General features: G+C 49.1%; 1 protein-coding gene across 1 annotated transcript; it reads left to right on the top strand.

Moving 5' to 3' along the window:
* Positions 1–11,999: 11,999 nt before the first annotated feature.
* On the top strand, positions 12,000–22,109 carry LOC135362746 (spermatogenesis-associated protein 31E1-like). Its single transcript, XM_064579860.1, has 4 exons — positions 12,000–12,182; positions 14,935–15,635; positions 16,440–19,013; positions 22,037–22,109. Exons 1-4 carry the CDS (start codon positions 12,000–12,002, stop codon positions 22,107–22,109), a joined length of 3,531 nt encoding a protein of 1,176 aa, XP_064435930.1.
* Positions 22,110–23,324: the final 1,215 nt, after the last annotated feature.

Raw genomic sequence — 23,324 nt, 5'->3', positions numbered from 1 at the left:
GATGTTGATATTTATGATTTTCCATCTGACATCTTTGCTTTATGATTTTACCTTCTTGTTCAAAGGAACCATTTTAGTAGTAGGTCCTGCTTTCAGAGCCATATTCATAGGAGTAAAATAAATTCACAGATTTAATAACAAATCTTACTTATCAGGAACAGTCTTTTAAAAGTATATATCTATGACCTTCAAATAAAGTATTGAGAGTTCTTTAGTGTGGTGGTTCCATTTGTATTTATATTTTAAATAGTTTGTTGAAGTAATTAGAAATGAAAGGAATATCTCAATGTTCTGACTCTTGTCTAGCTGCCTTAAAGGTTTTTCTTTGTCATTGTTTTTTTAAGTTTATTTATTTAAGTAAACTCTACATCCGACCTAGGGCTTGAACTCACAACCCTGGTCTTCAGACTGAGGCAGGCTGGTGCCTCACTTTGTCATTGATTTTTAACAGTTTTACTAAAAAGGACCAAGGTCTGGGGTTTTGTTTTGTTTTGTTGTTTTGTTTTGTTTTGGTTCACCAAAAATTCTGAGTTAATATTTTTCATCAGTTCTGGAAAGTTATTGGCCAGTATTTCTTTAAATGCTGTGAGTTTTGCCTCTGCTTTGTTCTGTTTCTTCTCTCCTATTGGGACTCCAATTACACATCCCTTAGAAATTTTGAGCATGTTCTACATGTCTCTTATGATTTTGTTTTCCCCCATGCTTATTTTCTTTCCTATTTATTTTGGATATTTTCTATTGATTTGTCTTCGGGTGCAACAATCCTGTCCTATCTGCTCTTACTTTCATCCACTGATATTATAAGTTAAGATACTGTATTGTTTCAGTTCTAGAATGCTCATTTGATTTTCATACATTCCAATCCTCTGATAAAACCCTCCATTTCTGGTCTTCTTCATCTATTTCTTGAATACATCGATCAGTTATTTTAAAGCCCTTGTCTGTCACTGTCAATAGCTAGGTCATCTGTGATTCTGTTTCTATTGCCCCCTGTCTCTCTTGGTTACCTGCTCTATCATCTTACCTCTTTGCATGGCTGCACTCTGAGAGTGTACCAGGTACATCCTTAGAGGATCAATGATGTCCCCACTATTGAGGGGGTTCTTCTCTGTCAGATGACGTGTGGGGGCTGATTCCCCACATCTAGTTTTGGGAAAACGCTTAAAAATAAAGCCAGTTGCCAACCCAGAAAACATTTCCACGAAGGTTTTTGTTTTTGTTTTTGTTTTAAAAGGCAAGAAAACAGTTTTCTTATTGAATAAGCATCAAATTAGACAGCATTGCACAACCATTAGATAATTCACTAAAGAGGTTGCAAAGACAGAGTAGAATCCCACCCTTTTCCATAGCTAGTGATACTCAACCCATTGCATTCTTGTAAATTGTCTTTATCTATCAGAAAGAAAATTAGAACTTGTGGTGTCTTTTTCATAAGCAGGAAGTTACCACTTGGAGCTAAGTGTCTAAACTTGAACCCCCTGAGATGGAAAGATGGGGTGTCATACTCCTTGGTGTTTGTATTTCGAAGAGATATCTTCAAGATCTCCAAGAAAGACATTCCTGGGATGCAACGAGTCTGATTTAGCTTTTACACAGTTTTATCTACATCTCATAGAGGCAAATAGAGCACTTACAACTTCAAATTTCCTAAACAAAATGACATAAAGACGTTAGGAGGACAGAGCTCTTCCTTATGCACCAGGGAAAATTTTAAATTTCCTTTTTTTTTTTTTTTTTTTCAGATGGGCATTTAGCCTTACACCAGTCAGAGTTACACTCGATCAGAACTGGGTGGTGGTTTGGGTAAGTTTTAGTGAGATTCGGTCTATCTTCAGTTCACCTCTAGTCCTCTCAGTTGAGAATCTGTAGTGGATCTAGTGAGTTGTAGAAGATCCCTTTCTTTTTTTCAGCTTCTTCTTGAGCCAAACAGACAACAGCTTCAAAATCTCACAAATGTCTTGAGTGAAGAAACCACTGTGTGCTTCAGGTCCCTCAAGTCTCTAAATCTGCCACTCTAATCTCATGCAAATGCCCCCAGCAGAGGTCTCCCACCAAATGCAGTAGAGACCCTCGGGCCAGGAGCCAGGGTAGACCCTCAGTGTCATCTCACTCCTCCCTGGAGAGGTCTCGTCTCAGGCACCTACTGCTGCAGGTCTTTGTTTCCTGACGACCCTGAGGCTACAGGAGATCTTACTCTGCTTTTCATAAGCTTTGGCGTCACACTGTCACCTTCCACTCAAAATTCAGCAAATGTCTTCTGAGGAAAACCTCCCTGTGTCTAATGCCCTGGAAGACTCCCATTGTCTGACTCTGCATGACTGCCAGAGCTTTGCTGGTTTCTCTTGTCCCCAGAGGTGGTCACTGGTCTTGGCCAACCCCTGTTCCTCAGCCAGTGTCCAGAACTGGCAGACACCCCTGGGGAGGGGTGGGGAGACAGTTGGCTCTCGGGGTGCCTGGAATGGGTATCCCCTGTTAGGAATGGCACTTCACCCGGCCCTCATGGCTTCCACGGACCTCCAATGCCAATACAAAATGCATGCCTTTGTTGTAGGGGGGATGATGCCATGCCTACGGGGATGTGTTGGAGGGCAGAAGCTTCCTTCTGGATCACTCCCTGAGGCTTTGCTTCTGGGACAAAACCCTGAGCTTGTTTTCTTATTAAAATAAATAGATAATTAAGTGATCCATATTTCTCCATAGTTTGTAGCAACCAATTCTTCAAAAGCACAGATTATACCAATGTCCTCCTTTTTTTTTTTTAAATGCCCACGTGCCTTTCTGTTTTGTTTCACTTTCTTGACCTCTGATAGTTTTCTCAAATGACAACACCTCCTTCCCAGACACAGAGACATCATTTCACCAGTCCACCCACATTGGCTTCCTCTCAGCTTTTCAGTCTGAGAAGTTTCAAAAATAAGTTATTAATATGTTCTGATGAGGTGTGAGGAAGCAGAATTGCTTTTTTTTAAAGATCTTATTTATTTGAAAGAGAGCAAGTGGAGGAGGAGTAGAGGGAGACAGAGAGAGAGAATCTCAAGAAAACTCCACAATGAGCGTGGAGCCTGATGTGGAGCTCGATCTCATGACCCTGAGATCAGGACCTGAGCTGAAACCAAGAGCCCAACGCCCAAACAACTGAGCCACCCAGGCCCCAAAGCAGGATTGTTTTTATTTGCATAGCAAAAGAAAGGAATGGTTATATGTGAATAATAACTCCTTAATTTATCTAGCTTATTATGTTTGTATTCTTACTTTACAGAGAATGCATGTTCAGTGCATGGCTAATAATGGCTCAGAAAATTTAACATTTGATTAATGAGTTATAATTGTATAGACAGATTAAACGAAGAACAGGTCCCAAGTCATACATACACTGAAGTATAAAGAAAATAATACATCTTGAATAAGTCAGAAGTCACTTTTGGGTGAAGCAGTCCCCTTTTGGTTTGTTCACTGATACACCAAATACTGATCACTCCTAGATTAAGTGCCCCAACGGCCACTGACCAGGGGCTGTTAGAATCCTAGTTGGTAGAAAAAGTGATTAGTAGCCACTTGTAGATAGATTTGGAAGATGACAGACATCGTCTAAAGTGCTGGACAACCAGAAATCAGATTATCTAAGGGGGAGAAAGCAGGATGTTAGCAGCAAAATATGAGATGCTCACAACTCCAACCATCTCCATTAAAGTGCTAGCAAAAATGATGCAGACCAAAAATAGTTTATGTTTCATGTATCTTAGACATTGGGTTAGTAAACTATCTTGACTCGACTCAACTGAAAAGCAAATATCACAAATAACAGAAATTGGGATCAATAATACCAATATCTTGCTGTCTATTCCATAATGACATATTCTTATGCTTTAAGGTATAAAAAAAATTAGGCGTCTTTATATTTACTGTAAGAAAGACCATAAAATCTTTATCAAACAGGAAGACAAAATCATATGAGTGTTCATTATTTAAAACGGCAGCAGGTGGGAGCCAGGCTGCATGATGCTGGAATGGTTCCCCAGTTGGAATAAATCGAGCCCGCGGTAGGGCACTAATGAGCTGGAGTCGTGGTTCAGCCACAGCAAACACGCAGGAGATTTCAAGCAGCAAGGTGGGCTGCGTCTCCCCACGGTGCGATCAATACAGAGTAATTCCCTTACACCTTTATATTCTTCGTTTAACACCAGCAGCACCGGACTGTCTGTTGTTCATGGCTCAGAAATGCCTGAGGACATGACACCTGCGTGTGGTGGGTGATGTTGAAGTCCCACCACCAGCAGTCCCTTCACACCGATAAATAAAACATATTAAGGTCAGGATACGAACACTGACTCAGGAAAGCCTTTTAAAGCCACGTCCACTGAATGGGACTGGGACTCAGAAGATCTGGGGTTCCTCTCTCAGACCCACCCCACATCTCTGGATACCGGCCAACTTGCACTTGGGGAGCTAATCAACGGTGGGCTGTGCCCCGGCAGCCTCGCTCCTTCCCTCCCTGCCTCCTCTGCAGCACAGACTGTCACCCAGCCAACGCCGGGGGTGCTCTGGCTGGCCAACCTAGGGGGAAAGAACCATTAAACGCAAGAGCGTGGGAGACCGAGAGCCCGGGAGAGGGGTCTTCTCAGCACTTCCAGAGCTGGGAGCAGAGGGGAGACAGGCAATGAATAACAAGGGGACTCAGAGTGTCAGAAATGGTGAGAGGTAGGGAGAAACATTGAGGAGGAGGGAGGGAGCGCCAGGGAGAAAGCTGCTATTTCGACAGAGGGATGCTTGAGCAGAGATGCCGAGGTGGTGAGGGAGGCAGCCGCTCACACATCTGGGAAGCTTGCTCCAGGCAGAGAGGAGAGCAGGTGCAAAGGCCCTAAGGCTCAGCTATGTGTGAGCAGCAGTAGCCGGTGGGGGCTGAAGAGTGAGATTGGGGAAGATGGCAGGAGATGAGATGCGGCGGGGCTGGGTCATGCTGGACCTTGTAGGCCACTGGGCAACTCTGGCTTTTACTCCGAGTGGATGGGGCACCATGGCAGGGTTTGAGCAGAGGAACTGTGATAACATGGGGAGCATATATATTTGGCCTTTGTCCCGGTTTCCTGGCACACAGCTCCAAAAACCCTTGGAATCTTCAGAGCAATGGGAGCAGCTTTTGCTTTCCGATGACATAGCTGGTGGCTCCAGGATGGGGGCTGACGGCCAGGGGGACCACCCATGTGGCTAGAGCCCCCCTTCCTGACTTCCAGGGAGGGGAGAGGGGTTAGAGGTTCAGTTAATCACCGATGATCAATGAATTAATCAATCGTGCCTATGTAATGAAACCACCCTAAAAATTCCTAACTGAAGGGGCTCGGAGACCTTCCAGGTGAGTGAAGACATGGCGGTGCTGGGAGAGTGGTGCACCCCAAGAGAGCATGGGAGCGCCGTGTCTCTCTCTCCATGGCTCACCCTGTGCCTCTCGTCCATCTGGCTGTTCTGGAATTGTTGCCTTTATAACAAATTGACAATAGTAAGTAAAGCACTTTCCGGAGTTCTGTGAGCCATTCTAGCAAATTACCAAACCTGAGGTCATGGAGGTCATGGAATCCCCCATCTATAGCTGGTCCGGCTGAAATGTGAATGGCCTGTGGTTTAACGATTGGTTTCTGAAGTGGGAGATGGTCTTGTGGGACTGTGGGGTCTGCCCTAAGTCAGGGTTAATTCATGTCAGAATTGATCTGAATTGTTCAACACCCAGTTGGTGTCAGAGAATCAGAGACTGGGTCATTGCTGTGGAAAATGCTCATGCATTTGGTGTCAGAAGATCCTCTGACAGTTGGGGAAGGATCACCTCTGGTGGCTGCATTCCAGACGGGTGGCCAGTCCACGGTGGCCCAGTCGTCTGATCAGGATGGGAGGAGGGGAGGATGGCAGCCCACCAGCTGCTGGGACACTTTGTCTCAGAACACCGCTCAGTCCATGCTTTATTTCAGACAAGTAGATCTGCAGATGCTCCTCCTGTTCTTAATGAGCCCTCCAGTCTAGTACGGGGATGAAGCACATGTGCAGAAAGTGGTAAGGGCTCCTCGTGGAGAATGAGGACAGGAAGGGAGAGGAGAACAAGGCAGCTGAGCCTGGAATGCAGAACATGCTCTTGCGTGAGATTGTCAGGAAGCAATCTGGCATTACACAACAATTTAAATGAGCCCGTCACTGTGTTGTCTGTATGGCCAAGTGGTCAATCTCTATATGCGAGTAAGGTTTCATTAAATACCTGTGCACCTGTCTGCTGTGTCCCCTTGTTTCTAACCCAGTGCCCTGCAAACAGCGGCGTGGTCCCACAGGGCAGGCAAGATCCCACAGAGTCACTGAGGGAGACAGAGGTTCACTGTCTGAATCTCTGCAGGCAGGGCTCCCAGGTAGCGCATGTGCTTTCATTCATGTTCTTCAGCCTTCCTTCCTGAAGTCTAAGGCAATGACCTTTATCACAAAGCATATAGAGGGTTTGACGTGTATAGAGGGGTTGAACATGCGCGGACGGGAAAAGCCATTCTAAGCAGAGGGTCTGTCCACTCACAGAAAGGATGGCAGGAAAGAGAGGGGCTTGTGATAACTCTCAACAACTTCTGATGAGTGTTGGTGGCAGGATTTGCCTGGAGTGCGGGGCACATGGCTTTCAGGGCGTGTCTGGGATTGCAATGGGGAGGGCCTTGCATGTCAGAGACACTCAACTTCATCGTCTAGGTAATAGGGAGTCAGAGGAGGTTTTCAAACTGAATGGAGACATGATAGAACCGTGGCTCACACATCTCCTGGCCAAGTGTGATAAGAACAGATGTGTGGCAGGATGTGTGTAAGAGACAGAAGGCAGGACCCCCAGAGGAGAGGGCAAAGGCGGCCCTGGGGATTAAATGCAGGGAATCGGGAGGCTGGGCCAGTAGCCTCAGCCAGGAACACTGGAGGAGGAGATTTGGGGAAAATTTCATTTGGGTCACAAAGATTTCAGCGAGTGGATGCCACACCCAGGATGTGGAAGAGTCCTATATCTCTGAAGGCCAAGTGTCCAGTTTAGGTAGGAAACAGTCTTTTTAATTTTCAAAATCAAACATCCACTCTTAGGATTTACTCATTTAATGCGGAATATCCTGCAGATAAATGTGCTAACATTTCCAGTTTATATTTAATTTGCAGTATCTCAGTTCACTATAAGTTTCTGAAGACTTCTCATCCCTTTATTAAATTACACCAGAATAAATAAATTAAGAACTTAGATTACTTTCCAAGTTCAAGGTCCTATATGCAGTTATCCTCTGTTGTCTTACATTATTGCTTTTTTATCTATGTTATTTCTTTAACATTGTCTTTCTCATTACCCTGTATCTACACTTGACTCAAGAAAATCTAACCAGAGCTAACTTGTGGGACAGCTTGTGACAATTTGAGGAGTCGAGAAATATATATATATATTTTTAGGGCAGGTGTTCCAGAAGGGAGAAGTACAGAAAAGCCTAGCTGATTCAATCACCTCAAAGACTGAATTTTCTATGTGTCTCTATGCTCTGAGCAACTTTTCTTCCCTTCATGAAGGAGAATTCAACCTTCACATTTTGCTATGGCTTTCATCACATGAGCAAGGAATGATTTTGTGATCTCCTCTCTCTCTCTCCCTCTCAGGCTTTCCAGAACCATTTGCTCTTTCCTTCGGGGGTAAGAAAGCAAGGAGGGTCAAGTCACATTTCCCTTTATCTTCCTTCCTTCAAAGACTGCTGGGGACCAGGAAGGCCAGTTGGGAAATTGGGGTCCGTAGGGGATAAATAAACTCCTTTGCTGGTTTCATTTTGTGAGTTAATAAAGGTTACCAGTGTCCAGGGTTATAAATCCAACTTCTTTCGTAGTCATGAATAAGTGAAAGCAGTCCAGAAGTCCTTCAACGGGGGACTGAATTCACAAACTGTGGTACATCCATACAGTGGAACATGACTCACTAACAGAAGGAACTCCTGATTCATGCAACAACGTGAACGAATCTGAAATGCATTTCACGGTGTGAAAAAGCCAGGCCCAAAAGGCTCTCCAGTCTTTGATTCCATCTGTAAAGGGGAAAGATTTCCATTCTGATTTCCATTCTGAAAAGGGAAAACAACAGGGGTGGAGCACAGGTCAGTTACTGTCAAGGGTGGCAGGTGCCTGGAGGGTTCCATGACAGAAGCAAAGCATGATGTGAGTTTTGCGACAAAGGAAGCATTGAGTGTCATGGCTTTGCTAGTGGATATGTGACTGTCCACCTTTGTCAAAACCCATGGAGCTGCACACCATAAAGTGTGCAGTTAACTAAAGCTCACTCTTCACGGATACGTGTTAACTGGGGAAATCAACCAGGAGGTGAGAGTAACCAAAAAGGACCAGGAACTTTAACAAAGGACCCTTGCTCTGTTATAAATGAATAACATAATCGCACCAGCTCCTTGGGAGAATGAGGTCATTACCTTCCATTCCAAAGAATTCCATTCCTGAGATTTAACAGCTCACTTGTGCAGGAAGAAAAGCAGCTCAGCATGAAGCCACCACTAAGCTGCAGACCCATAAAGTTGGGAAGACCCCTAGAATCATTTCATTCACCTCCTGCTTCCAGGTTTGCACTCTTGTCTCATTCCTAAATGAAATCCATTCCAGAGAAGAATCAGAAAACATTCTCTACAGCGGGATGTGTTATTTTTCACCCCCGGGGTCAGCACACATCTGTATAATGGGAGAACAGTGATGGGGCTAGCCTGGGCAGGGGATTCCATCTCTGCTTTTAGGATGCAACTCTTAGCAAAGCTCAGTACAGCAAGAGATGAATGGGGAGTTTCTGTAATTGAATCCCTGGTGAAATGTTGGGGTTCTGCTCAAGCCTTCACTCTATCACTTCCATGCCCACCCTACCCCGAGGAAAACCGTAGGGATCCAATGGCTATTGGATTCAATCTGAAAATCACTGACTGAGGGGAAATGTAGAGAAGCAAGAAGGGATAGAGGAAGGGGAGGTAGAATGTGTTCTGCCCACAGTCACCACGGTGGCCTTTGTTATGCATAAATAGATGTGTCACAGGATTGCTTGCTTTTCACTGAACTTTCTGCCCCGCCCCTATTTTAGCGACTCTCCTTGTATAACACTCCTAGCGCGTGGGGAAGTTCTACGATGTTGGGCGTGGTATAAAAGAAGGCCCACAGGCACCCCAGTGTTCATAGCAACAATGTCCACAGTAGCCAAACTGGAATATTACTCAGCCATCAGAAAGGATGAATATCCAACTTTTACATCAACATGGATGGGACTGGAGGAGATTATGGTAAGTGAAATAAGTCAAGCAGAGAAAGTCAATTATCATATGGTTTCACTTATTTGTGTAACATGAGGAATAGCATGGAGGACATTAGGAGAAGGAAGGGAAAAATGAAGGGGGGGAATGAGAGGGGGAGATCAACTATGAGAGACTATGGATTCTGAGAAACAAACTGAGGGTTTTAGAGGGGAGGGGGGTGGGGGGATGGGTTAGCCCGGTGATGGGTATTAAGGAGGGCACATATTGCATGGAGCACTGGATTTTATACGCAAACAATGAATCATGGAACACATCAAAAACTAATGATGTATTGTATCATGACTAACAACACAATAAAATTTTTTTAAAAAGACTCTCATGTTCCAGTTCTTTGCCAACTGTTCTGACCTCATCCACCCTCTGACACCCGATTCCCAAGACACCCTCCCATCCGCGTCTAGTTTCTCAAGCCCACGTTCATGCTGCAGCCCTCAGGCACCTAAGGAAGAGTCCTATATTTCTGAAGGCCAAGTGTCCAGTTTAGGTAGGAAACAGTCTTTTTAATTTTCAAAATCAAACATCCTTGTAACTGTCTGAAGTAATACTTAACAGGCAAGTTTTTTTTTTTTAGATGAAGAAACGGAATTTTATTTTTATTTATTTATTTTATTTTATTTTATTTTGTTATGTTAATCATCATACAGTACATCGTTAGTTTTTGATGTAGTGGTCCATGATTCATTGTTTGCATATAACACCCAGTGCTCCATTCAATATGTGCCCTCTTTAATACCCATCACCAGGCTAACCCATCCCCCTGCAAGTTTTTTTTTTTTTTAAGATTTTATTTATTTGCGAGAGAGAGAATGAGAGACAGAGAGCATGAGAGGGAGGAGGGTCAGAGGGAGAAGCAGACTCCCCGCTGAGCAGGGAGCCTGATGTGGGACTCGATCCCGGGACTCCAGAATCATGACCTGAGCCGAAGGCTGTCGCTTAACCAACTGAGCCACCCAGGCGCCACTCCCTGCAAGTTTTAATGGGAGTAATGAGTGGACTCAGCCAGGGGAGTCTTAATTTCCTTTGGACCTGGTCCCCTTAGAAAATCCTTTCAAACCCTTCTTCAGGAATTAAAAAAAAAAAAAAAGAAAGAAAGAAAGAGTTTTTAAAAACTGCATACAAATTTGAGATAAGTGTGGCCCACTTCCTCCCCACTGTGGGTCCCATAGGTGACTTTGCAAACCAGGCTGGACCCCGGGGCGGGGGGTGCAGGCATTGAGGACAACTTCATCTGCAGCAAGGAGCGCTGCAGTGCCTGGACCAGGGAAATAAGCTGATCAAGCCATGTTGTAGGGCAAAAAGTTGTTTTTGTTTGTTTGTTTGCTTGTTTAGCAATGCTTTGGATGGACTGAAGAAACTAACAATAATGAGTTAAGAATGTGGGCAGAGGCCACCCAAGCGCAGAAGAGAAAGATTTCACGTGGATTTATAAGGACTGGATTAACGAGGAAGCAGTCAACAGGTGCTGTGACCAGATGTCACCTGAAGAACGTCCTTACATTTCGGAGACTTGCACCCCACCCACCCAGCACCCAGGAGCAGCATAAAGCAGAGATACACTTAAAACAGACTTTGAAGTAAAATTATTTCATGATCATCGAAAGTTCCTCTCTACCTATGGGCGTGCCTAGTGTCCAGGATGCTGTGCATCCAGGATCCCTTCCTATGTGTGGCATTGTAGGACCCCCAACTTGTTCTTTAACTGCTCCCTTTCTCTAAAATAAATAAATAAATCTTAAAAAAAAATTGTCAACCCAGAATTCCATACCCAGCAAATCTGTCCTTCAAAAATGAAGGCAAAATAAAGATATTCCCAGATATACAAACTTACAAGAATTACTAAAGGAAACTTTTGAAATGAAACAAAACAAAAGAAAAGAAAAACTTGATTCTTAGATTTAAAAATGCTGGATTTGTTAAAGAATGTGGGTGAACATGTATATGTGTGTCTATACAGAATGTTCTGAAAGTGTTTCTGCAGTTTACTCTCTACTGATCTCAGAAGCAAAAATACTAGAAACATATGAAAAACATACTTTGGAGGCTTAACTATTTCAATTTGTTTTATACTTATTTAGCTTTGTAAATTTTGAATAATCATTAATTTTCTAAGTCCCTCTAGCTGAAGATAGTGGAGATGAACTGAAATAAAACATCTTAAGATGTTTTCAAAATATACATGGCTAAAGAAGCACAAAAGACATTTGAGTTTCTTTTGTACTAGGGTGATACAAGGCAAAAACATATTATGTGGGGAGACTGAAGTTGCAGACAGAGGGCAAAAGTTCCTGGGAATTAACCAAAATTCCAAGGACAACTCCAGATTTTTAAAAGCTATGAAACTGATGGAGTGCAAGTAGAGGTCTCAAGGGAACCAGGTATTATCTGAGTTCCAAGCAGGATGAATAGCAAACTGACAAAGGTCTATCTCTAGCAGGGTGAGAAGGTAGGAGTGTCAGGCCCAGGAGGGTGGAGGGATGATGAAGCTGCAAGGCTGGGTGGATGGGAGGGGCTGTGGTCCATCTACTTGTGTCCCCTACCTGCCCTCAAGAGCCCTTTGTGACCAGACCACAGCTCTGTGATGTGGGCCTGGATTTTGTGTCCACAAGTGCACTCCCAGTGCTCAGTGTAGCAGCAGTGTGATCTGGCACTAATGAATTTCAGAGGAAAGAGATGGAGAATTACCTCTTCCCTCAGAAATGCATTACTGGTGGTTGTCTGAGCTCCAGTCCCACTTCCTGGGCACTTAATATCCTCGCCTTCCTATGTGGACTGGGGCTCTTTTTCCTGTTAGTTTCCTTCTCCCAGCCTGATCCATCCTTACCACCACAGAGGAAACACAGAAACATCAAGAAGGTAAGGAACCCTTGGCCCAGACCCAGCAGAGTATGATTCTGTCTTCTTTTTTTTTTTTAGGTTTCTTTTTTTTTTTTTTCTTCTTAATTAACATATAATATATTATTTGTTTCAGGGGTGCAGGTCTGTGATTCATCAGTCTTACACAATTCACAGCACTCACCATAGCACATATCCTCCCCAGTGTCCATCACCCAGTCACCCCATCCCTCCCACCCCTATCCACTCCAGGAACCCTCAGTTTGTTTCCTGAGATTAAGAGTCTCTTATGGTTTGTCTCCCTCTCTGGTTTAGTTTTGTTTCATTTTTCCCTCCCTTCCCCTATGATCCTCTGTCTTGTTTCTCAAATTCCTCATATCAGTGAGATCATATGATACTTGTCTTCCTCTGATTGACTTATTTCGCTTAGCATAATACCCTCTAGTTCCATCCATGTCATAGTAAATGGCAAGATTTCATTTTTTTGATGGCTGCATAATATTCCATTGTATATATATACCACAACTTCTTTATCTATTCATCTGTTGATGGACATCTAGGCTCTTTCCATAGTTTAGCTATTATGGACATTGCTGCTGTAAACATTGGGGTGCAGGTGCCCCTTCGGATCACTACATTTGTATCTTTGGGGTAAATACCCAGTAGTGCAATTGTGGGGTCATAGCATAGCTCTGTTTTCAACTTTTTGAGGAAACTCCATACTGTTTTCCAGAGTGGCTGCACCAGTTTCTTTTCTATTACTATTTCCACTTTTCTGAATTATTGGAGAGACTCCTGGGATAGGAAAGAATAGAATGTGTATTCTCAGGAAAGAATAGAACACCATCCATCCAGGGATAAGCCAGACTAGGCAGGGGTTAGAGGGGCACAAGGATTTCTACCCAAATATCTCAGGCCACGAGTCCAGGTGTGGTGGAGAGCTCCAGGACAATGTCCCAAACACAGTGACCAGTGGCCGAGGACCAGCAGTTAAGAGCTGCATCTCTAGCAGAGGTCAGGCCCCTAGGCATTGGTTCACCACCCACCTTCCCGGGGCAGGTGTCTCAGGTGAATCGAGGGCAGTACTGAGCCCAGGAGGCCCCGAGCAGCAGCTGGAGTGGGGCTCTGGCCTCGGGAAGTGGGGTCCTACGTGAAGGAGCTCAGATGCGCCCACAGGTCTGGGAATATGTGTGTTTCTTGAGCAGAGGAACAGTGACAAAGAAATTTCTCACATAGAAAATCCTCCTGTACATTCTTCAAAGAAGGAAAACTGAAAACATTTTTATCCATCTTGAAAAGGAAATGAGTAAAACGAAAGAAAACCACAGCCCCCCCCCTTAGTTAAATGTAGGAGGTCCCATTGTTCATGAGCAGTGAACATCTGCTGCTGGGGTTGGGGTCCCAGCCTCCCCGTGTTCTCTCATCTCAGCATCAGGAGGAGCCACAGAGAAGGAACAACAGAAGTAAGAAGAAAAGGCGGACTCTAAAAAGTGAGCATCTGCCACTCAGCCCTGCACACCCCAGTTACACCGACCCCCCTGCTCTGAGGGCCCAGCCCCACCATCTCCAAGACACCAGGGCCTGAGCCCATCCCTCAGGAAACAGAGCCCTGGGAGGGGGAGGGGCTCCTAGGAGCGGGGAGGGGCTCCTGGGGGGGAGGGGCTCCTGGGAGGGAGAGCGGAACCCTGATGCTTCCCAGATTCTGGGCCAGAATGAAGCCCCGAGGGGTTGGAAACAGGTGTCGCCCAGCAGGGGCCCCAGGGCCTGGCCTGGGAGGTGGGACCTCCAGCTTCAACTGTGGACAAGTTGCCCAGCTTTGCTCAGATTTCTCTGTGAGGCGACCCGGTCATTTCTCCCCCAAAAGGTCATGAATGGGGAAGCGATCCCCATCATGAGCCTTGCTATCACTGTGCGGGCACGTGGCCTTGGACACTGATGTTTGGGGCTCCTGAGTCTAATCCCCCAAAGGTCTTCCCTAAAGGGACATTGTACTCAGCCTCCTGTAAGACCCCTGGGCCCCCGCCTTCAGCTGTGACGCAGTCTCCTGTTTCCAGCTTTCAGAGATTGCCTGCAAGAACTGGAAGAGGTTCAGGACCTGTTTTCCCTTCTGCAAAGGTGAAGAACCTTCCCCCTTCTCTCCAGGGTGCTCCTCCCAGAGTCTATGGTGCGAGCCCAGGGCTGCAGGCACCCTGGGGCCGTTCTGGGGGTCTGGGAGGAGCCACGGGGACAGTGTGGCTAAAGCCCTGGGATGAGGGACAGCAGGAGCATTGTGAAGTGGGTGTGGGGGCGCGGAGGGCCGTGGGGCCCACCCTTCTGGCCCCCCTGCTCCTGGCTTCGGCTCACACCTCCTGTCTCCCACAGCCACCTGGCGAGGTTCTCTGACCAGAGGCGCTTTCAGCTCTTACAGCAAGCAGCCCCTGGGCAGGTGCGCAGAGGAGTGCCTGCTGGAGCCCATCAGCCATGCAGGGAGCCTATGGAAGATGCTCCCACCATGGCCCCATCACCTTCCCCCGCTCCTCTGACGGGACGCCCTCTACCTCTGGCCTCCACCCTGTCACTAGGACCAATGACCTCCTCAATTTCTTTTCATTCACACTCCTCCCTGAGTACTTCCTGGCCATCGGAGCCTTTCCTTCCCCTGGATGGCTTTTCACACCAGCCACTTGCTCTTCCCCCTTCCCCACCATGGCTCCCCCCTTCAGAAGCCTGCCCTCCGCCTCTGACAGCCTCCTTGGCCCCGGAGTGGCCAGACTCTCCTCTGACTCTCCCTCAGTGTGACTCAATGGCACCCCCACTGTGCCCCATCCCACAGAGCTCGTCTCCACACACCCCTTGGTTAGCTTCTGTCCCAGTCATCTCGGGCGTGGGCCGCTCAAGCTGTCCCATTTCAGCGCTGTCCTGGTGGCAAGAGGCTGCCAAAACCTGGAGCCTCTCCACCTCCACACGCTTGGAGTCCGATCAAGAGCCTCTGGCCCACCCCTTACCAGAGGCCTTGTTCTGGGGAGACCCCACACACAGACAGGGAGAGACTGGAATCCCCCCTTTCATCAACCCTGACATCCAGAAGCTTCTGGAGATACTAATCGCCAAGAGAACAGAACTGAAGATTTGGAAGGAGAAGGAAAAGAAGGAAGGGTCAGACTGCCACCCGACCTCTTTTGGGAGAATGTTCAAGTTGCCAGGTGACAAGCAGGACACCATGGGTGACCAACACTTCTGGAGCTTGAGAGGCAAACCAAAACAGCTGCTCGGTCCTGAGAAGCCCCCACATCCCAAGACTTCGGGAAACAATTTACAGCAGAAATGCAACCAGCTCTTCTGGGGTCTTCCCTTTCTGCACAGTGAGTCCCTGGTGGCCACTGTCAGCATGACTGATTCCCAACTGGAGTTCCCATCTGTCCAATTCAATGAACTCTCTCATGCCTTGCCACTCCAAATTCAGGCCAACATAGCTCCACATCTTTCACTGACCCAGTCATTATCTGACACTTTGGCCCAGCCCCAACCCTTGACCCTGGACTTGTCCCAGTCCCAGCCCCTGCCTCTGGCTCAGCCCCAGCACCTGCCCCTGCCTCTGGATCAGCCCCAGCTCCTGGATCAGCCCCAGCCCCTGCCTCTGGATGAGCCTCAGCCTCAGCCCCTGCCTCTGGATCAGCCCCAGCCCCAGCCCCTGCCTCGGGCTCAGCCCCAGCACCTGCCTCGGGCTCAGCCCCAGCACCTGCTTCTGGATCAGCCCCAGCACCTGCCTCTGGATCAGCCCCAGCACCTGCTTCTGGATCAGCCCCAGCACCTGCCTCTGGATCAGCCCCAGCACCTGCTTCTGGATCAGCCCCAGCCCCAGCACCTGCCTCGGGCTCAGCCCCAGCACCTGCTTCTGGATCAGCCCCAGCACCTGCCTCTGGATCAGCCCCAGCACCTGCTTCTGGATCAGCCCCAGCACCTGCCTCTGGATCAGCCCCAGCACCTGCTTCTGGATCAGCCCCAGCCCCAGCACCTGCCTCGGGCTCAGCCCCAGCACCTGCTTCTGGATCAGCCCCAGCACCTGCCTCTGGATCAGCCCCAGCACCTGCTTCTGGATCAGTCCCAGCCCCAGCATTTCCCTCAGGCTCAGCCCCAGCACCTGCCTCTGGATCAGCCCCAGCACCTGCCTCTGGATCAACCCCAGCCCCTGTCTCTGGCTCAGCCCCAGCACCTGCCTCTGGATCAGCCCCAGCCCCAGCCCCTGCCTATGGCTCAGCCCCAGCCCCAGGCCCACCTTGCACCTTCTGTCCCAATCAGACCACCTTCTCTTCCACCCGAGATGGGGACCTGTGAGGTATCTTGCCCTGAATCCCAGAAGAAGACACCATCTTTCATCTCAACTGCAATTCAAAACCTGGAATGTCACTTTTTGAAGAAGCAACTAGAAAGGGGCAGGACCTTACCTGCTGTGGTGAAAAGATCTCAGGAAGTCTTTAGTCAAGGTCCTCCCGACCTTCCACAGGATGGCCAGGGCCCCCAGGGCCACGGGTCAGTCTCTGTCCTTCCCGGGGACTTGATCGACACTGAGCTCCGGAAGCAACTGGAGTGGCACCTTTGGAAGAGGTTCGTGAAGCACCAAAGTGGCGTGCCCCACAGGATCCAGCTATCTGTAAAGCTGATACAGCCTCACGGAGAGTTCTGGAAGGTGCCACAGGCAAACAGCCAGCACAGGCCCGCATCTGAGTCTGACTCCACAGACAGAACTTGCCAGGCTACACAGAAGACTGGGTCCAGGTACCCAGCAAGGACCATGCCAGGAAAAAACCTGGACAAGGATTCAAGGTCTACTGCAGGGAGGATCCGGAAAGATCTACACAGGGGCTTGGCGAGCTCTCCAGGGAAGGCTCCAGGAATAAATTCTGAGGAGTCAGACACAGACTTGAAACCTTCAACAAGCAGCGCAGACGAGAAGCACCCAGAGAAGGTCCTAAGAGCCCATTTGGGCAGGAAGTTGGGACAGATCAGAGAAGGTCAGATCCCTGCAGATGTTCATTGTTCCAGACGCACTGCCCACCATGCCTTGGACCTTCTCAGAAAGCCAAGCACTCACAGGAAAACTGGAAAGCCAGCATTTTCCAAGGGTTGGGAACCCTACAGGACCACCTCCCACAATTTTTCCATTCTCAGTCCACACACTCAACGGATGCTAGAAGCACATATTATAAGGTTTCGGGTGAAGCACAGGTGGAGACTACCCCTCAAGGTCCTTAAGCCTATAAATCTCTTTAAGTTGAAAAAGGGCTTCCTCTTTCCCTGGTCCTCCATTCCCTGCTTAGCCACCTGTGTATCTAAGGCCCGCTCCAAAACCAAGTTCTTGGGAAAACCTCCTCAGCCCCATCAAGGAGAGAAGGTGGTAGAAGAGTCTGATCCCACCTTGGGGAGTCCTCTCCCTGCTCCCCAGCCTACATGTGAGGAAATCCAGCAGGCCCTAGAAGGGACCTCACCACGTGATGGCCATGGGCCTTCGGAAGCCCCTCTGGCTGGACAGGAGGCCAGGTCACCTTCTCAGACCCTCACATACAGCTTTGTGGGCAGAATCTGGCACAGTGAACCTGCCTCAGGGACTCTTATGAATAGCAACCTGGAGTCAAGTCCAAGTCCAGCAATGGCCACAAGTGAGCCAAGGAAGGAGAGTGGGGGTTGGGCCTCACAAGACTCCTGCTATAGCATAGAAGTGCTAGAGCTCAACTTAGAGTCCCAGTATTTGAGTGCCAAAGAGTTCAGGGATGCTGGGGAGGTCGAGGAGGCTCCCGCTTGGGGAGTCACCTTGGAACCCGGTGTGTGGGCCAACAACCAAACCATCCATGCAGATCTGAGAAGATCAGGGTCTTCAGAGAAAAGTGACAGCCCCTCGCCACCTACAGAGTTGGTCGCCCAAGACCCAGAAGAGCTATGCCTTGATGCACAGCTTAGAGAGTTTGAGCTCCGGAAGTTCATGGAGTCAGAGAACCAGCCTCAAGACAATGCCGCCAGCGTGCTCCTTCAAGACTGTGAAACTGGTGTCCTCCTTCAAGACTGTGCCACTGACAGCCTTCTTCAAGACTGTCAGTCCGATGTATTCCTTGCCGCAGACATCTTGGCTTCTCAGGGGTCTCTGTATGGCTTCCAGAGTGGGTCCAGTGAAGACACATCAACTTCCCAGGTGCTGAACGGCCTCCCATCAAGAGGACAGAAAATCCAGAGGCAGCCAGAGCCTCTGGGACTGCGGGACCAATCTAAGAGCCCGAGCAAGTCATCTGCCCCCACTGCTGAGAGAGAGTACAGGAGGCCCCGCCCGAGAGAGCCTGGAAAAGAGTTGTCAGCACTAAAGATCCTCCAGATCAGTGAGATGAGCCATACTGTCCAGCACAAGGACGCAGTGGAGTCCTCAGGAAGAAAGGCCCGTCAACTCTTGCTGAAAAAGGAGACGGCTCCTCCAGAAAGCTACTTCAGAAGAAGGATGAGGCACTTTATACAGTGGGTTTTTCCCAGTAAAGGCAAAGGACTGGAAGATTCCCTTCAAAAAGGCAAGTCTTCATCATCCCGGAGTCGGGGACCGGTCACAGGCAGATCAGCTGTGGGGAGTGCAACTGCCGAGGCTCAGGTGCTCATGACGGCTGTGGGACAGATCCTACAGCAGAAAATGGTGCCTCACCATGGAGTTCAGGCCCCGGAGTTCAGCTGGTGCCAAAGGGATCTCCAGGCTTCAGCAGGTCCCAATGTCTGCTACCACAGAGTCCTCTCCTATCAAGAGCAGAGGAGAGTGATGAGAGAGACAACTTCCAAACAGCAAGCCACCACCAAGGGCCACAGCTATGCCAAGACCGAGTGGATCAGAAGCAGGGACAACAGGTGGGCCTTCCCAGCCAGGGTGCCGGGGTGCCCGGGCAGACCCTGCCAGCATGGGTCCATGGTGCCAAGAGCTTCGGGCCGCCCTCCGCACACCCACTGCCCGAGGCACTGCCTCCTTCAAAGATACGTCTCATCTGGCCAGTCAGTGTGTGCTTCTCATGCCTTTCCTGGGAGGACAGCTTTTCTCCAAGAAAAAACGCAAACAGTGCAGAGAAGAACTTTTATTTCTCATGTTAGCACATCCTCTATGAGCTAATGGCTTCTCTGGACCACAATTCTTATTGTTTCCCCAAAATAAATGTTTCTTTCTCATGAGAGATGCTGGCCTCTGTCTGTGCCCTGCTCGGGGGAAGGGAAGGATCAAGGTCTGCTCTCCCCGAGTGCTTGCTTTGGCTTCCAGAAGGCATGGGGCCTTGGAGGGAGGGGGACCGTGTGGTGCACCCCCACCCCCTCCCTCACACGCCTTCGGTTTCCGTGACAAGATGAACAAGACCAAGGCCAGGATCTGGCTCCGCCCATCCTCTCCTGCTTTCTCTCTACCTTGAACTTGTGTGGCTGTAGGGAGGGTCTGCAGAGGCAGAAATCCCCCTCGGGCTCCGGGACATGTGGAAGACAGAGTCCTATGTCAGAGTGGGGCGCGGAGTTTGGAGGCGCAAGGTTGGCCCTCAGTGCAGAGGTGGGAGAAATCCTGCTCCCCATCTCCTGGGGGAGTAGGGCACAGCTACCCCAGGAACCCTTCTCTCCCCGATGAAGCTGGGTTGACATCACCCGGGAGCCCCTCTTAGCTCAGTGTCACCCCCACCCCCGGTTCTCATGCTCTGGAGCAGCAAGGGAGGAGCTCACGGCTCTGAGGGTGTGCAGGTGGGGAGCACAGAGGCCACTGTGGACCAGTCTGCCCTGCCCCAGACGAGTGAAGGGCCCTGCCCACCAGCAACCCCTTCCCCTTCTGGGGGATGGAGCAGGGGTGTGGCTGGGAGGCAGGGGGACACCACCTAGGGTGGGACTCCAGGAAGGAGGCAGAGTGACATGGTGTGCCCATACCTGGTGTGACGACCGAGGACCCGTGGTGTCCCACTGTCACCTACAGGCCCAGTGGAGACAAGTTAGAGGCCCCGTGGCCGCAGGGCCTCCACCCCACTCCAGCTGCCGGGCCCAGGTGGAAAGAAGCCCCCTGAGGCTCCCACACAGAGGGTCAGGCGCCCAGAGGCAGCAAGGCCTTCGGGCAGGGAAGCTTAATTTCTGCACAATTTGATAAGATTGCACGGGATTGGGGGCCTCGGGACAGACTTGTAGTCTGTGACCTTTACTTACTTGTGTGGCCAAGGACAGCTCCCAGGGGACTGGTGGGGACTCCAAGGCCAAGGGACTGGCCCGGGTCATGTAGCAAGTCTTGCCCGGCTCCCAGTCTTGATTACCCCAGAGTCGAAGGGGGAGGAGGTCATCAGATAGAGTTTGTCCCACACCCGGCTGGAACGGACCTGTCCAGAATGAGGGTGCAGGCCAGGAGGGGCCCCCTGCATGCCTGTTCCCAGCCCAACATCATCCTCCGGGGCCCCCACACATCGCTCGCGTGGGGGAGAGTCCTGCTCCAGGAGGGACCCCCGATCCAGATGGCAGCAGGCATGGCCCTGCCCCCATGCCATCAGGACCCCACATGTGGGAGGGGACCCAGGGTGCAGGGCGGAGTGGGCGCAGGCCTGCTCTGCCGCAGCTTCTCTCTGGAGCCAGGTCCTGCCTCTAGGCCCCCAGGGTGTGCCCAGCACTGACACTGCAACCAGGACCCGGGGGAGGCAGGACCAGGACAGAGAGCGCCCTGGGCCCTCGGGAGCTCAGGAGAGGGTGGCCCAAAGCAGGGTGCCTGAGCCTGGCTGCTGCTAGGTCCTCCCAGGGGCACCAGCAGGTGAGTCCTGCAGCTGGGGAACCAGACGTGCACCCCACGCTCCTGTCGGGAGAAGTGCCACGGACGGGATGCTGGTGGAACAGCCAGAATCAGGAAGGAGCAAGTCCCTTTGCCCTTCTCCTGCCAGACGGTGCAAGGCCAGAGAGGGAAAGCCCTACGCCGAGAGACCCCGCGCAGAGACCTCTGACAGACCCACACAGAGACCCCGCGCAGAGAACTCTGACAGACCCACACAGAGACCCCACACAGAGACCTCTGACAGACCCACACAGAGACCCCACACAGAGACCTCTGACAGACCCACACAGAGACCCCGCGCAGAGACCTCTGACAGACCCACACAGAGACCCCACGCAGAGACCTCTGACAAAGATCCACACCAAGAACTCCCACAGAGACCCACACAGAGACCTCCCACAGAGACCTCTCACAGAGACATCCCACAGAGACCCACACCAAGACCCCACACAAGGACCTTTGACAGAGACCCCACGCAGAGACCCCACGCAGAGACCCCATGCAGAGACCTCTGACAGACCCACATAGAGACCCCACACAGAGACCTCTGGCAGAGACCCACACAGAGACCCCATTCAGAGACCTCCCACAGAGACCTACACCAAGACCCCACACAGAGACCCCATACAGAGATCCCACAAAGAGAGCCCACAGCAAGACCCTACACAAAGACCTCCCACAGAGATTCACACCCTGAGACCCACAGAAATACTTAGCCCACAGGTCCACACAGAGAGACCTCACATCCAAGGGCCCCACACTGAGAGAATACCCACAGAGACGAACACTGGGAAATCCCGCACAGAGCCTCCTCTCTGGGAGGTCCCGCACAGAGCCTGACACCTCAGAGTCACTAGGAGCTGAGCACCCACACAGTGACAGGACCTTCATAGTGGACCTGAAACCACTTGGCAAACTGCAGGGCAGGACGAGGCTGCGCCCGCCTGAGAACCCCTGACTCTGGGACGTTGTCAGCGTTTTCCCACATGAGCATTTTCCCGCTCGGGGAAAGGCTCATGAATGTTTATCCTTGCGCTAGGTCCTTGCCCCCGAACAAAAGAATTACAGATTCCACCTGTAGATCTGCAAACTCTCCCCTCCACAGGTTTTCATCAGCTTGTTCGGACCACACTTTAGAGAAACAAAAGCACAAGCAAAATGCCACCAACCTCCAATGAGAGAAAATATCTTATTTGTCGAGTTTTACTAATGTCTAGTCAAAGGATGTCTCTGTCACATTTTTTGGAGACAAGATCTGAATTCAAGATGGCTGACTTCCTTAATTTGGAAACATGGTAAAGGCGTGTGGCAAGTCGGCTGGAGGAATAAAATAAACCAGCAAAAATCTGGACTCTCACTTCCCAGGGGGCTGGGATGTTATTTTGCACATAATAGCTATGTCAGGTTTGTGAGTTTTGTCTTATTTTTAAAGGAAACAGGCTCACAGTTGTGTGAAGATTTTTACAAATGAGTCAGGTATCTAGAAATATTTCTATTTTATCCTCCGGTAAAAATTATACTTTTTAATTTTTTTCCTTAAAATGTGGTAATGCCCTCAAATGAGATTACACATATTTCCAGATGTGACAAAGTCTTTTTTTTTTTAAGATTTTATTTATTTTTTGACAGAGAGAGACACAGCGAGAGAGGGAACACAAGCTGAGGGAGTGGGAGAGGGAGAAGCAGGCTTCCCGCCGAGCAGGGAGCCCGACGCGGGGCTCGATCCCAGGACCCTGGGATCATGACCTGAGCCGAAGGCAGACGCTTAACGACTGAGCCACCCAGGTGCCCCCAGATGTGACAAAGTCTTAATGTTCAGACTAGCTTAAACCGATGTACTACTTGGAAGGATTCCCTTTTTAAATAATTCTTTAAAAATGCACATTTTGCAAGACTGAGGCAATCAGGCTCCATTTTGTATTCATTATAGGGCTAAAAAAGACACATTGTTTCAAATAGTTAGAAAACTTACAAAATATATCATTTAATCCACAAGATATGCACATGAACTAATTACTAGAAGGGACATCTTCATATCTAAATTGAAGAAAGTGTACAGTAATAATCAAAGTGTACATTAATGTACAGAAAAAGTGTACAGTAATCATCAAAATCCTCACATTATAGAACTAACACTTTCCAAAGGGTGCATTTTAATGAGAGTATATGCATATTTCTTGCTACTCATAAGCAACTCGCTTTTCTTGCCTTGTTAAAATCTATTTTAATGACCACTGCCAAGGATGTGTCTGTCCCTGGTTAAGTCTCTCAGATTATTCATCAGGATTACAGGGTCAGTCTTCATTAAGAGAAGCAGAGCTAATATGAAAGCTCTTTGGCCTATTTATTTCAACAAGAAATACCCTTCTATTCTCCCTTACTCCCTTACGTCA

Source organism: Mirounga angustirostris, unplaced genomic scaffold (genome assembly GCF_029215605.1).
Source record: "Mirounga angustirostris isolate CCGP_5_RB_7025 unplaced genomic scaffold, mMirAng1.0.hap1 SCAF_15, whole genome shotgun sequence".
Lineage (NCBI taxonomy): Eukaryota > Metazoa > Chordata > Mammalia > Carnivora > Phocidae > Mirounga > Mirounga angustirostris.
Note: the sequence above shows the minus strand (reverse complement) of the source record. Positions and strands in the feature narration are given on the sequence as shown.

Bases quoted from the DNA above. Each gene is read 5' to 3' on its own strand.
- LOC135362746 (XM_064579860.1), top strand. From the start codon at position 12,000: ATGGAGAATTACCTCTTCCCTCAGAAATGCATTACTGGTGGTTGTCTG. The intron at 12,183-14,934 runs GTAAGGAACCCT...ACTCTCCCTCAG, and splicing joins AACACAGAAACATCAAGAAG to TGTGACTCAATGGCACCCCC. The intron at 19,014-22,036 runs GTGGGCCTTCCC...TCCCCTCCACAG, and splicing joins ATCAGAAGCAGGGACAACAG to GTTTTCATCAGCTTGTTCGG.